The following is a 12,864-nucleotide window of genomic DNA, read 5'->3' as shown; positions in this document are numbered from 1 at the left end:
AGATGTCCAGCAAACCAGTTTGTTTTTCACTGGCATTTGAAAATTCTCAACTACGGTTGTTCTTTTCTGTGTTAATGTCTTTATGCAGAGGTTGAGTGTGCTGACCCAAAAGTTGCCAATGGTGAATGGGTCTCTGGTTCTCGCCCTCCCCATAAATACCTGGCTACAGTGACATATCGCTGCAATGCTGGTTATAAAATGGAAGGGGACGCCAGCATGGAATGTGGCCTGAATGGTCAGTGGATGCCAGGAATTCCTAAATGTACAGGTAAGTGAATGAAAACACTAGTATTGATGTTACAAGATTTAAGACCAAGTGTGAAGCACTTTTCCCCAGTCATGGTTCCAGCTGTCAGTCACTCACACTTTCTTCCCTTTTTCCTGAAGAGGTTAAAAGTTTAGGGGATTTCCTACTTGGATTCTGTACAATCCTTGACTTCTGTTGTAGTTGCAGAACAGAAGGTCTCTGTTTCTATATATTTTTTCTTTTTTCATCCTGCAGCAGTAACTTGCAGTCCCCCATCAACGATTACAAGCGGCACTTTCAGCCCACAGAAACCTTTGTATCAGTACCAAGAGACGGTAGCGTACAGTTGTGACCAGGGTTTTACTCTGAGTGGATCTAAATCACTGTCGTGTTCACTTGATGGAACCTTTAACGGTTCTCCGCCAACGTGTAACAGTAAGTGCTTTTGATAATCCTAGAATTTTAAATCTATTTTTGTGAGACGGTGGTTTATTATGAATGGTATCATTCAGGATAATCAATATAAACGGATTAAGTTTGTGGGTTTATCGTGATGTTTTGTATTTTTAGCTGTTAGTCAAATTTAAAATTATGTACAGTAGGAGTGTCAGACAGTGTGAAGAAAAAAATAAGATGTGCAAATAATATTTATTATAGTGTAGTTTCATATCTGCTGTTCCTGTTTTTCCCTCATTTTTCTGGGTGGAAACAAACAGTTTGAATTAAAAAGGTTAAGACTCAACGATAAATCCATGAACTTAATTCCAATTTTTGTTCCAGAAATATTTTCTTCTCTTTTCAACCGTGTGCATTCCAAAGACATTGAGCTGACATCAGATGATTTATGTTTATTTCTTTCTTCATCCTGCAGCAGTAACTTGCAGTCCCCCACCAACGATTACAAGCGGCACTTTCAGCCCACAGAAACCTTTGTATCAGTACCAAGAGATGGTAGAGTACAGTTGTGACCAGGGTTTTACTCTGAGTGGATCTAAATCACTGTCGTGTTCACTTGATGGAACCTTTAACGGTTCTCCGCCAACGTGTAACAGTAAGTGCTTTTGATAATCCTAGAATTTTAAATCTATTTTTGTGAGACGGTGGTTTATTATGAATGGTATCATTCAGGATAATCAATATAAACGGATTAAGTTTGTGGGTTTATCGTGATGTTTTGTATTTTTAGCTGTTAGTCAAATTTAAAATTATGTACAGTAGGAGTGTCAGACAGTGTGAAGAAAAAAATAAGATGTGCAAATAATATTTATTATAGTGTAGTTTCATATCTGCTGTTCCTGTTTTTCCCTCATTTTTCTGGGTGGAAACAAACAGTTTGAATTAAAAAGGTTAAGACTCAACGATAAATCCATGAACTTAATTCCAATTTTTGTTCCAGAAATATTTTCTTCTCTTTTCAACCGTGTGCATTCCAAAGACATTGAGCTGACATCAGATGATTTATGTTTATTTCTTTCTTCATCCTGCAGCAGTAACTTGCAGTGCCCCACCAACGATTACAAGCGGCACTTTCAGCCCACAGAAACCTTTGTATCAGTACCAAGAGATGGTAGAGTACAGTTGTGACCAGGGTTTTACTCTGAGTGGATCTAAATCACTGTCGTGTTCACTTGATGGAACCTTTAACGGTTCTCCGCCAACGTGTAGCAGTAAGTGCTTTTATTGTTTCACAATTTACAGAACTCTAAAATAAACCCTTATTGGGCTAATTTGCATGGGTACAACATGACTGCACTCATGGAAATAGAAGATCTTGAAGGTTTTAATCCATTATTGGAGAATTAAGTTCATGGATTTATCCAGAGTTGAACTGGTTAAAGTGCACCGTGTTCTCTTCCCCTCCTCCAGTTTATTCTGGTCGTTGGTGCGATTCTCATTGTCCTGATTTACCTTTGCAGGAAAAGTGTCTCCAACTACACCCACCACCACCACCACCACCATCACCACCATCACCACCATCACCACCCCCACCACCACCATCACCACCCCCACCACCACCATCACCACCCCCGCCACCACCATCACCACCCCAACAGGTAGAGTCAAGCTGACGACTTCCTCTAACAACTTCCTTTATTCCCCTGAGACTGAAGATCTGCTGTTATTTTTCTGTCTTCTCTTTATTTCTCTCACAGATGGTGGTTCCAGTCCCACTCATCCCACAGTGGGACTGACATTGGCAGTGGTTTTTGGCACTTTAGTTGGTAAGTTTTTGACTAATTGAGCTTTGAAGAGCTTCCTGGTATCAGCTCTTTTACAACGTCTCACATAATTCTGATTTGTGTTTTTATAATAACCAACCTGAATTAATTCAACCAACTGTGCACCAGTTTTGTAAGAGGAGTGTGTTTGGATTCATTGTCAACATATTACATGACGGTTGTTTCTAAACATGTCCTATTTTATTCCCATTAAAGGAGCGCTGATTGGTTCCATCATAGTCGGTCGCCTGGTGTGCAGGAACAAGCGGGAAAGGTGAAACGATCTTTTACTTTGCAGACTAGCCAATGAAACGGTTTTAACTTTACTGATGACTCGCCTGGCTTCAACCTTTCAGTCTTTATGTTCAGACTTTCCAAGCTTACTGTCTGTCTCTGGTGCATGTTATTAAGACTGTTATTACACAAGGTTTGCCTTTGGTTAGTCAGTAGGAAACCCCCTTTTGAATGATCTTAAAATTAGGCCTGGATGTTTTCCTTTGGAACAACTGACGTGAACAAAGATGGACGACTGTCTTCCTTTAATCATTTAAAAGCTGAGCCAGGACGGCCTGGGAGGAGGGTGCAGAGGTGGAGCGAAGGATGGAATCAGTGTTCATATCCCACCCAATCATGAGAATCATGAGCTTGTTTGTTTGTTCGTCTTGAAAGCTAAAAGCTCGTGTTGTCCATCTTTGTATACTGATTTTGGTTGGAATATCTGTATGTTGTGCAGTTTTGTTGTCCAAATGACTTGTCTTGTGCTGTGGTGACCCGTTGATTAATGGTAGCAACCACGGGTTCTGTGTGTGTGCTGGGGGTGTTTTTTGTCTTGGTTTTAAGATCTTAAGTATGCAAAATCCACCTACATGCTCATTATTATTGACTAGTTAATATTGGATTACAGCTCTAGGAAAGACCTTCATGGCAAACAGGGCACAGAAACCGAAGAGGAAGTAGCTCTTTCAGTAAGAAGACGGCCCACCAAGCACACACTGAACTGCTGTCATGAGAAGATAGTGATGTGATGAACAAATGGGTCCATCAATTATCTGTCAGCCTTCCTGTCATTTACAGGAGGGCAAAGGAGGAGCTGAGAACATTAGGAGAGTGTGGCCATGTCTTTCTTACTGTAGTTTAGCAGCTTGCTTTACCGTCTCCTGCTGCTTTCGTGGCTCTTGTCTTTGGAATGGCTGACACGTGCGTTTACGTCCACCAGGCTTAACTGGCAACCCGCTGATCTCCGTCCTCATTGCCGTCTTTCATGCCAGAACCTCTCTGGAGCTCTGCTCAGCTTGTGATGTCCAGTTTTCTAACACTGATCTTTTGCATAGACAGAACTGGTGTGTCTGTTCTAGGTTACTCTAGAAGACACAGAATCTCCAGAAGATGATGAACCCTCTGTACAGAAACCAAAAGACTGACACGCTGAAATCTTCCTGTTAAAAGCAGCTCCACAGCAGTTGAATGTCTCCCTCCTCTTTCATTAACGCTCTTTTCTCTGCTTCTTTTTATTTTATTTTTCTTTTGCAGTAAGCGTCATCATATTGTTCCAGATCTGAAAGCCTGAACGAGTGGTTGAGAAGAGGAATCTCTGGGCTGAGGCTTTAAGCGCACTCAAGCTGTGCACGTGAATGGCTACCCATCCATCTGAGTATCAACAATCTGTATACATTTTCAATTATAGAGTAGTATTGAGGTCTTGTGGACATTTAATTAAAATCCTAAGTTTATTTATTTATTTATTTTTAAAATCTGTAGTTGTAATCAAAACCAAGTCCATGCACAGTAATTTTGAAACTGCCACTATCTACAGCACCGCTCAGCTTAGCAGTAAAGCCCTCAAAATAATGTCTAAATTGTTAAAGAATGTCTGCACTTGTCACCTTTAGTCCAAATGGATTTAATAAGCATTTTTGATTTTGTTTCCAAGGTTGAAGAGAGGAGTTGAGGGCGGTCAGAGGACCCAGAATAATGCCTTAGTGTTGTTTTATACAGGGACCAGGTGTGTGTACCTGCAGGGTGAATGCCTGTAAAATGTTAAATGTTCATCGTGTTGATGCTGGTAACTTAACAGGATTTTTCTCTCCATCAATAAAAATAAGTCCAAAACTAGTGAACAGAGGTTGAGGCCTAAAATACGTAAAAGAAAAAAAAATAAGGCCGTGTTGTGTCTGCAATGTGCTTTGAAGGAATTTAAAGTTTGTATTTGACTTCAGTTAATCTCAAACCTTCACATTCACTCCATTAATAATGAACACATAAATCAGTTTTAAGACCATCCCTTTAATGATGGGCCAACTGGAATTTCATAGTTTTAACATATTCGCTTTGGACATTGTTTTTTGTTTCAAAAGTGCTTCAAAATATTATTTTTAAAATGTCTTTATATGAGTCAGTTTTATTGTGGATGAGAAATAGATGCTGTGTCTGTTACATTCAGCCATCATGACTGAGCTCTGAAATGTTTGCACTGGCTTAATTTATTTAATAAATTTGTGTAAAAGGTTTTTTTTTTAGCGCAAAAATGAATAACTTCAGGTTTTCTAGCGAAATGTTCTGATGTGGTCTTTGCCACAATTCCTCAGTGAATTTGAAGGTGGCTTCATTTGCAGCTACTTTCAGCATGGGGAAAAAAAGCTTTTGTTCTCTATCACCACGTGTAAAAGACCCCACCCCAGGAGAGTCAATATGAGGAAATGATGCACTTCCCCTCTTAATTTCCTGATAAAATGTTTAGTTTGAATGAACACTGGCAACACATTTTAATGAAGAAATGTTTTCTTTAATACAGCATCAATAATAAAAGAAGTTTTAAAGCCTCCAAAGAAAATAGATATTTTTATCACATAATGTGCCATAAAGGTCACACCTTTCTTACCGCGTGCCATTAATCAATCAATCAATCTTTATTTATATAGCGTCTTATACAATCAAGATTGTTTCAAGGCGCTTTCCAGAATCCCAGGGCCTGCCCCCAGACAAGCAACAGTGGCAAGGAAAAACTCCCCTTTAACAGGAAGAAACCTTGAGCAGGACCAGGCTCATGTAGGGGGACCCTCCTGCTGATGGGGGGGTGGGTAAAGAGAGAGGAGAAGGGGGAGGACAGGTAGAGGATAGGATAGGTAGGAGAGGAGAGGAGAGGGGTAAAGGAGAGGAGAAGTAGAGTGAAGGGGAGGTAGAGGAGAGGAGAAGGAGGAGGAGGGGAAAAAGGAGAGGGAGAGGAAAAGGAGAAGGAGGGGGAGAGGAGAGGGAGAGGAGAGGCACAGAGCACAGAAACACACACAAAAAATATGATGCACAATCACTTCAGCGGGGCCGGAGGTCATTATGCAGCTCCGAGGGCGGCGATACCTGTAAATAAATAGAGGGGGGAGAAGCAGAAAAACTACACAAGAATCAGCATAACTAGTCTGCTTGATGAGGAGAGGAAAGGAGAGGAGAGGAGAGGAGAGGAAACCATGACCCAGTGGAGTGACAGAGGCCTGTCAGGTGATCATGTTTCCGGACCCCGGCAGCCTTGGCCTATAACAGCATAACTAAGATGTGACCTAACGATTAGACGACCCCCTAAGTATGATAATTTGTCTGTCTATGATAGTAACTGGAACTACTGAATTAGTAGCAATAAGCTTTTTCAAAGAGGTAGGTTTTGAGTCTGACCTTAAAAGTAGCGATGGAGTCAGCCTCCCGTACCTGGACAGGGAGCTGGTTCCATAGCAGGGGGGCCTGGTAGCTAAATGCTCGGCCCCCATTCTACTCCTGGAAACTCTGGGAACCACAAGTAGACCAGCATTCTGAGAGCGGAGCGGTCTATTGGGCTGATAAGGTATCACTAGCTCCTCCAGGTAGGATGGAGCTAGGCCTCTGAGGACCTGGTAGGTCAGAAGAAGGGTTTTAAAAATTATTCTAAATTTAATGGGCAGCCAATGAAGCGACGCCAGTACAGGAGTCATGTGATCTCTTTTGTCAATACCTGTCAGAACTCTGGCTGCAGCATTTTGGATCAACTGGAGGCTTCTTAAAGAGTTGTTTGGACACCCTGATAATAAAGAGTTACAGTAGTCCAGCCTGGAAGTAACAAATGCATGGACTAACTTTTCAGCATCATGCCGCGTCAGCAGTTTCCTGATCTTAGTGATGTTCCTCAAGTGAAAAAAGGCACTTCTAGAGACTAATTTAATGTGTGAGTTGAAGGAGAGATTTTGATCAAAAGTTACTCCTAGATTCCTCACAGAGAGACTAGATGTTAATGAGATACCATCTAGAGTGATCATGTGATCTAATCTATCCCTGAGAGGTTCAGGACCAAACACCATGACCTCAGTTTTTCCTGGGTTAAGGAGGAGGAAATTTGAAGACATCCAGGACTTTATGTCTTTAAGACAGGTCTGGAGCTTCACTAACTTCTCTGTCTCCTCGGGTTTCATGGATAAATAGAGCTGAGTGTCATCAGCATAGCAATGAAAATTTATCCCATGCTGCCGAATAATGTTCCCTAAGGGAAGCATGTACAATGTGAAGAGGATTGGTCCGAGTACGGAACCTTGAGGAACTCCATGGCTAACCCTACTGTATGAGGAGGGAACACCATGGACATGGGCAAACTGGTATCTATCAGATAAGTATGATCTAAACCAGTCTAGTGCTGTCCCTTTAATCCCAATCACATGTTCCAGTCTCTGTAACAGGATGCTGTGATCAACTGTATCAAAAGCAGCACTGAGGTCCAGCAGAACCAGCATAGAGACCAGTCCATGATCGGAAGCTATGAGAAGATCATTAGTAACTTTAAGAAGTGCTGTTTCTGTGCTGTGATGAGCTCTAAAGCCTGACTGAAACATCTCAAACAGGCTGTTCCTCTGCAGGTGCTCCAGTAACTGAGTCACCACCACCTTCTCTAGAACTTTAGAGATAAAAGGAAGGTTGGATATTGGCCTATAATTTGCTAAGACATCAGGATCCAGTGATGGTTTTTTAAGCAACGGCTTAATCACTGCCACCTTGTAGGACCGGGGTACATAACCTGACACTAAAGAACCATTGATCTGGTCCAGGATAGAACTGCCTATCAATGGTAAAACATCCTTCAACAGGTGTGTTGGGATGGGATCTAAAAGACACGTGGTGGTCTTGGATTTCTGAATTAGCGATGACGCCTCAGAAAAATATATAGGGCTGAAGGAGCTTAAGGGCTCGTTGGAGACCCTGTATGTTCCCACAGTCGGCACATCTGGTGATGGTCCAGTTGTTGGGATGGCCTGGTTAGCTTTCTCTCTGATAGCTAGAACTTTATCAGTGAAGAAGCTCATGAAGTCTTCACCACTCAGGGAAGAAGGGATACGTGGATCTAAAACACTGTGACTCTTAGTTAATTTGGCCACAGTGCTGAAAAGATACCTGGGGTTGCTCTTATTTTCCTCAATTAAAGAAGAAAAATAAGCTGTTCTAGCCTTGCGGAGGGCCTTTTTATAAACTAATAGACAGTCTTTCCAGGCTACATGGTAGCTGTCTATTTTACAAGAATGCCACTTCCTTTCCAGTCTTCGCACTTTCTGCTTGAGGGTCCTGATATGTGAATTATACCAGGGGGCACACCTCCTCTGATTTACTATTTTCTTTTTCAGGGGGGCAACAGAATCAAGCGTGATTCTCAGTGAGGTTGCTGCACCTTCAGCAATAGAGTCAACCTCAGCAGGGCTAAGATTATAATGACTGATCCCTGGGGAAACACACGGTGGTCCTGGGATCAGCACAGGGATCACTTCCTTAAACTTAGCTACAGCATTATCTGAAAGACATCTGCTATAGTAAGACTTTGTTCTGAGCATAGAAGAATCCTTAATCATAAATGTAAAAGTGATCAAAGAATGGTCTGACAGGACTGGGTTCTGAGGGAACACTGACACATGTTCTACCTCAACACCATAAGTCAGAACAAGATCTAGGGTGTGGTTAAGGCTATGAGTTGGTTGGTTTATCTGCTGGAGGAAACCAACTGACTCAAGTAATGAAATGAAGCCATTTCTAAAGCTGTCATTTGTAACGTCCATATGGATATTAAAGTCTCCAATGATAATGACTTTGTCTGTTCTAAGGACCAAGTCAGATAAGAAATCAGAGAACTCAGACAGGAACTCTGAATGTGGCCCAGCAGGGGGCCGATATACAACTACAAACAGAAGTGGCTTTTCTGTCCTCCAGTTCAGATGAGTGATGCCAAGAGTCAGGCTTTCAAATGAACTGAAGCCATGTTTTGGTCTGGGATTAATTAATAACTTGGAGTGATAGATTGCTGCCACTCCCCCTCCTCGACCAGTAACACGAGGAATATGATAATTAAGATGGGTAGGAGGAGTAGATTCATTTAAGCTAACATACTCCTCCTCCTGAAGCCAGGTCTCAGTAAGACAAAATAAATCAATGTGATGATCCGCTATCAGGTCATGTACTAACAGGGATTTACACAAAAGAGATCTAATATTTAACAGTCCACACTTATTTGTGATATTAGTTTCTCCAACTTGTGCTTCAGTATTAATTTTAATAAGATTTTGGTGATTGACCGCTCCCCTGCTCTGTGCTTGGTGAACTTTTAACCGTGGAACAGAGACTACCTCTATGGTGTTAAATACGTTATTGTTGGTGGATGAGGGTTCTAAGGAAGCAGCAGAGAGGTGTGTAAGACTACAGCTCTGCATCCTGGTCTGGACCCTGGATTGTCAGGTCACTTTGGGTCTAATAAAATTAGCCAGATTACTAGAAATGAGAGAAGCACCATCTCGTGTGGGATGGACACCGTCTCTCCTAATCAGACCAGGTTTCCTCCAAAAAGTGCTCCAATTGTCTATAAAGGCCACCTGGTTTTCGGGGCACCACCGTGACAGCCAGCGACGGAGCGATGACATGCGGCTAAACATCTCCTCGCTGGCCAGATTGGGGAGGGGACCAGAGAATGCTCCGGAGTCCGACATCGTTTTTGCGTAGTTACACACCGACTCCAAGTTAATTTTAGTGACCTCCGACTGACGAAGCCGGGTGTCGTTGGCTCCGACGTGAATAATAACTTTACCAAATTTACGATTACGTCTCGCCAGCAGCCATAAATTTGCTTCTATGTCGCCCGCTCCGGCCCCCGGAATGCTCTTAACTATGGTCGCTGGAGTCGGCTTCACGTTGCGCAAAACAGAGTCGCCAATTACCAGGGTCGGTTTCTCAGCGGGTGTGTCGCCGAGTGGGGAAAAGCGGTTAGCCACGGGAAGCGGTTGGTGGTGCACCGTGGGCATTTGTTTTGGGCTACGCTTCCTACGAACCGTCACCCAGCCGCCCTGGCTAGCCGGCTGCTCGGCTGCTGCCGGGGGACCGCTAGCTGAAGCTACGCTAGGCGGCTCCGCAGCAGCTAGCTTACCCTGGCTACTTGACGCAACTCCAGCTAGCTCCAAACTGCGGAACCGCGTCTCAAGCTCGCTAAGTCTCGCCTCCATAGCCATAAATAAACTACACTTTCTGCACCTATTCCCTTCACTAAGGGAGGCAGAGGAGTAACTAAACATTTCGCACGCTGAACAGACCGGGTGAAACAGACGGTGAGGCCATGCTAACGCTAGTTCAAAATTTTAAGTAAAGTGAATACAACACACCAAGTGTTCAATATTAAGTGAATACAACACACCAAGTGTTCAATATTAAGTGAATACGGCACCCCGTGCACAAATGCAACCAAACGGTTGCATATGTACATAAATGATTCTTTCCTTCATACCGGAAATGATATGAGTGACACCCTCACTTTTATATAACAAATTTATACATGACCCTTTAGGACCCACAATAAGCCTGTCCAGAGCATGTCTTGCATTTTGCATGATTTAGTGCCACATTTAGCAGCATTTCCAATGTTTGTTTAACATCAATCCAACCACTATATCTCAAATATTAATCACGTTATTTTCTTCTTCTTTGGTGACAAACGTTCTCCCAAGAGCACCGCTACGGTGACTTCATGTTAACTTCCTCTTACTTCTTTAACTTCCTGTCGTCATTTCACCAAATTTGTACGGTTTCTCAATTTGTTTTAGAGTTTTTAAAAGTGTTCCTAAATTGTTTCAACATTTGTCAGTTGTTAATTATGAATGTTATTTTGTGTTGCACATCGCATCATGGTGAATAAAAATCCAAATGAATCGGTAAATGATCGTGTGCTGTTGTGTAACTCTGTCGTTATCCTGTTTTGCGATCCGTTAGGGTACATTATTTATTTATTTTAACTGCAAATAACTCTGTCTATTATATTTGACTTTGTCATTTTCCCTGCTGTGTTTGTAACGTTTATTACGCTTGATTCCGTTTGGTTTCTCCCCGGTATTTGTGGTTACGGTGCGCATCCAAAGTTCTCCTGAGGACAAAAAGGGCGGTGCTGCGTTTACGAGCACAAGCCTGTTTCCGGAGCTTGGTTCACCATTTCGACACTGCGTTCGCTTCTGCTGGCATCGCGGATCTCCCCTCTCAGCTCGGTAGGTCTAAAACACGAAAACTTTCCTGAGCAACTAATGCGACTAAATCAACGAACGAACACGGGTCCGGACCGCGATGTTGACACAACGCGTCCGGGTGCGTTGTTTAGCTAACGGACACTTAAGCTACTTCGACAAGGCCGAGAGAGCCTCGGTTTACGACTTTATCCACTTTAATAGCTTTTCCCAGATACACTTATGGCATAAAAATATTTGGAAAAACGTAACCAGCCATTGTTCGGATCAGGCGGGCGTCATTTTGTTGGATATGATCGTTATTTTCCGCCGTGACGCTGTTTTGCTCGTCGATGGGATTCGAGTCATTTCCCGGCAGATCTTCTGTTATTGTTTTGTCCTTTTTCGCTTTTTAATCTTTTTTTGTGGTGGAATGTTGGAACAGAACTGTTCCCACGGGTTCCCGAGTGGAATGTCGGTAGGATTGGCTTCACGGGAATTGTCGCATATTGTTTGAACATTAACAAAAGGCGGGTGGAGTTTGTTCTGCTGTAGCTGACCCGTTTTAGGCTCAAACGATAAATATGGGTCCATTATTATTTTGGGAATCCTAACCAAATTGCTCTTAATAAAGCGAACAAATGTTTTTTTTTTTTCATAAACGCACTAGTAAGGACTTCTTATATACCCTTATTTAAATCATTTTCGTTCCATTCTTGCTAGAATTGATAACGATGTACTCCGAATACTGTGTGGAAACCCTCCATATCTGGTGTCAAAGCTCTCAGTGACTCTATTACCTTCAAGCTTCATTCATTAATACTCTGATCCGCCTACTTTCACTTTCGTTTCTGACCATCTAAACCTTCTAGATCCCATCATGGAGATCACTCGCACCATTATTGCAGTCTGTCTTGGCCTTGTGGTGGCGTCCCAAGGTGAGTGACATGCAGGCCTCCATGTGACATCAGGTTGTGCTTCTGAGCAAAGGGGTGTTTTAACCTGGTCTCTTCCTCTTCTGCTCATTATTGTTGCAGCCCAAGACTGTTCAAGACCTGTTCCAGGACCAAACATGGATTTGAAGGACTCTGACATTGTTTTGACTACATTCCCAGATGGGCACAGGGCTACTTTTGTCTGCAGTTTGGGCTACACTACTGCAGGAGGGGTTGGGGTTGTTACGTGTACTGCTGGGAGCTGGAGTCAAGTGACGCTACAATGCAAGAGTAAATATTTGGAATTTAAATGTTCAGCTCTCTAATTTGGAGCCCCAGTGTAGCGCTTGTCTCCCATTTGTGGTCTCATTACAAATTGCTGTTCTGCTGACATGAAGAGTTGTCGTTAACGAATCTTTTCTTTTTCCAGAGAAGATTTGTGGTTCTCCTGGGCAGGTGGACAATGGAGAAATAAAGTATCTTTCAGAGAATGAGTTTGGTGATAAAATTGTGGTTACTTGCAACCCCGGGTTAGTAATATGAACTAAAATAGAACTAGCTTTAAATTGTGTCTTATTCTTAATAAACCTAAACATATTGGTGTTTGTTCTTGATGTAGTTTTAGGTTGGTGGGGAAACGTGAACTCACCTGTGGAGATCAAGGCTGGTTGGGCAGGTTACCTGAATGTGAAGGTTTGTAATATCTGAGGAGCTCCTGACTGAAGGAAATGAAACTTTGATCTCCATTTTAATAGATGTTTTGATTTTGCAGTGGTGACATGTGACCCACCTGCTGGCATTCCCAATGGCCTCTTCAGCCCTGTTAAGGACGTATATAATTATCGAGAAGTTGTACAGTACAGTTGTACAGGGGACTTTACCCTCAGTGGATCCAAATCAGTAACATGTTCTGAAGATGGAACATTCACACCAGGTCTCCCTCAATGTACTGGTGAGTGTCTTTCCTCCTCAACCCTCTCGCACCATCTGTCTTGTTC

General features: G+C 42.6%; 1 protein-coding gene and 1 long non-coding RNA gene across 5 annotated transcripts in view; both read left to right on the top strand.

Moving 5' to 3' along the window:
* Positions 1 to 12,864, top strand: part of LOC105418765 (complement receptor type 2-like) — a 47,669-nt gene that overhangs the window by 19,888 nt on the left and 14,917 nt on the right. For all 4 annotated transcript variants that reach the window (XM_029833813.1, XM_029833816.1, XM_029833814.1 and 1 more), the window contains 7 exons: positions 89 to 268; positions 503 to 682; positions 1,119 to 1,298; positions 1,735 to 1,914; positions 12,297 to 12,396; positions 12,486 to 12,559; positions 12,639 to 12,818. In XM_029833813.1, coding sequence (XP_029689673.1) covers positions 89 to 268; positions 503 to 682; positions 1,119 to 1,298; positions 1,735 to 1,914; positions 12,297 to 12,396; positions 12,486 to 12,559; positions 12,639 to 12,818 — 1,074 coding nt within the window. The remainder of the gene's footprint in view (positions 1 to 88; positions 269 to 502; positions 683 to 1,118; positions 1,299 to 1,734; positions 1,915 to 12,296; positions 12,397 to 12,485; positions 12,560 to 12,638; positions 12,819 to 12,864) is intronic.
* LOC105418421 (uncharacterized) lies at positions 2,755 to 4,807 on the top strand. The gene is made up of 2 exons (XR_003887865.1): positions 2,755 to 3,431; positions 3,997 to 4,807. It is a non-coding gene; the product is annotated as an uncharacterized lncRNA (long non-coding RNA).

Source organism: Takifugu rubripes, chromosome 3 (assembly GCF_901000725.2).
Source record: "Takifugu rubripes chromosome 3, fTakRub1.2, whole genome shotgun sequence".
Classification (NCBI taxonomy): Eukaryota; Metazoa; Chordata; class Actinopteri; order Tetraodontiformes; family Tetraodontidae; genus Takifugu; species Takifugu rubripes.
The sequence above is the reverse complement of the archived record's forward strand: the minus strand, read 5'-3'. Positions and strand labels throughout refer to the sequence as shown.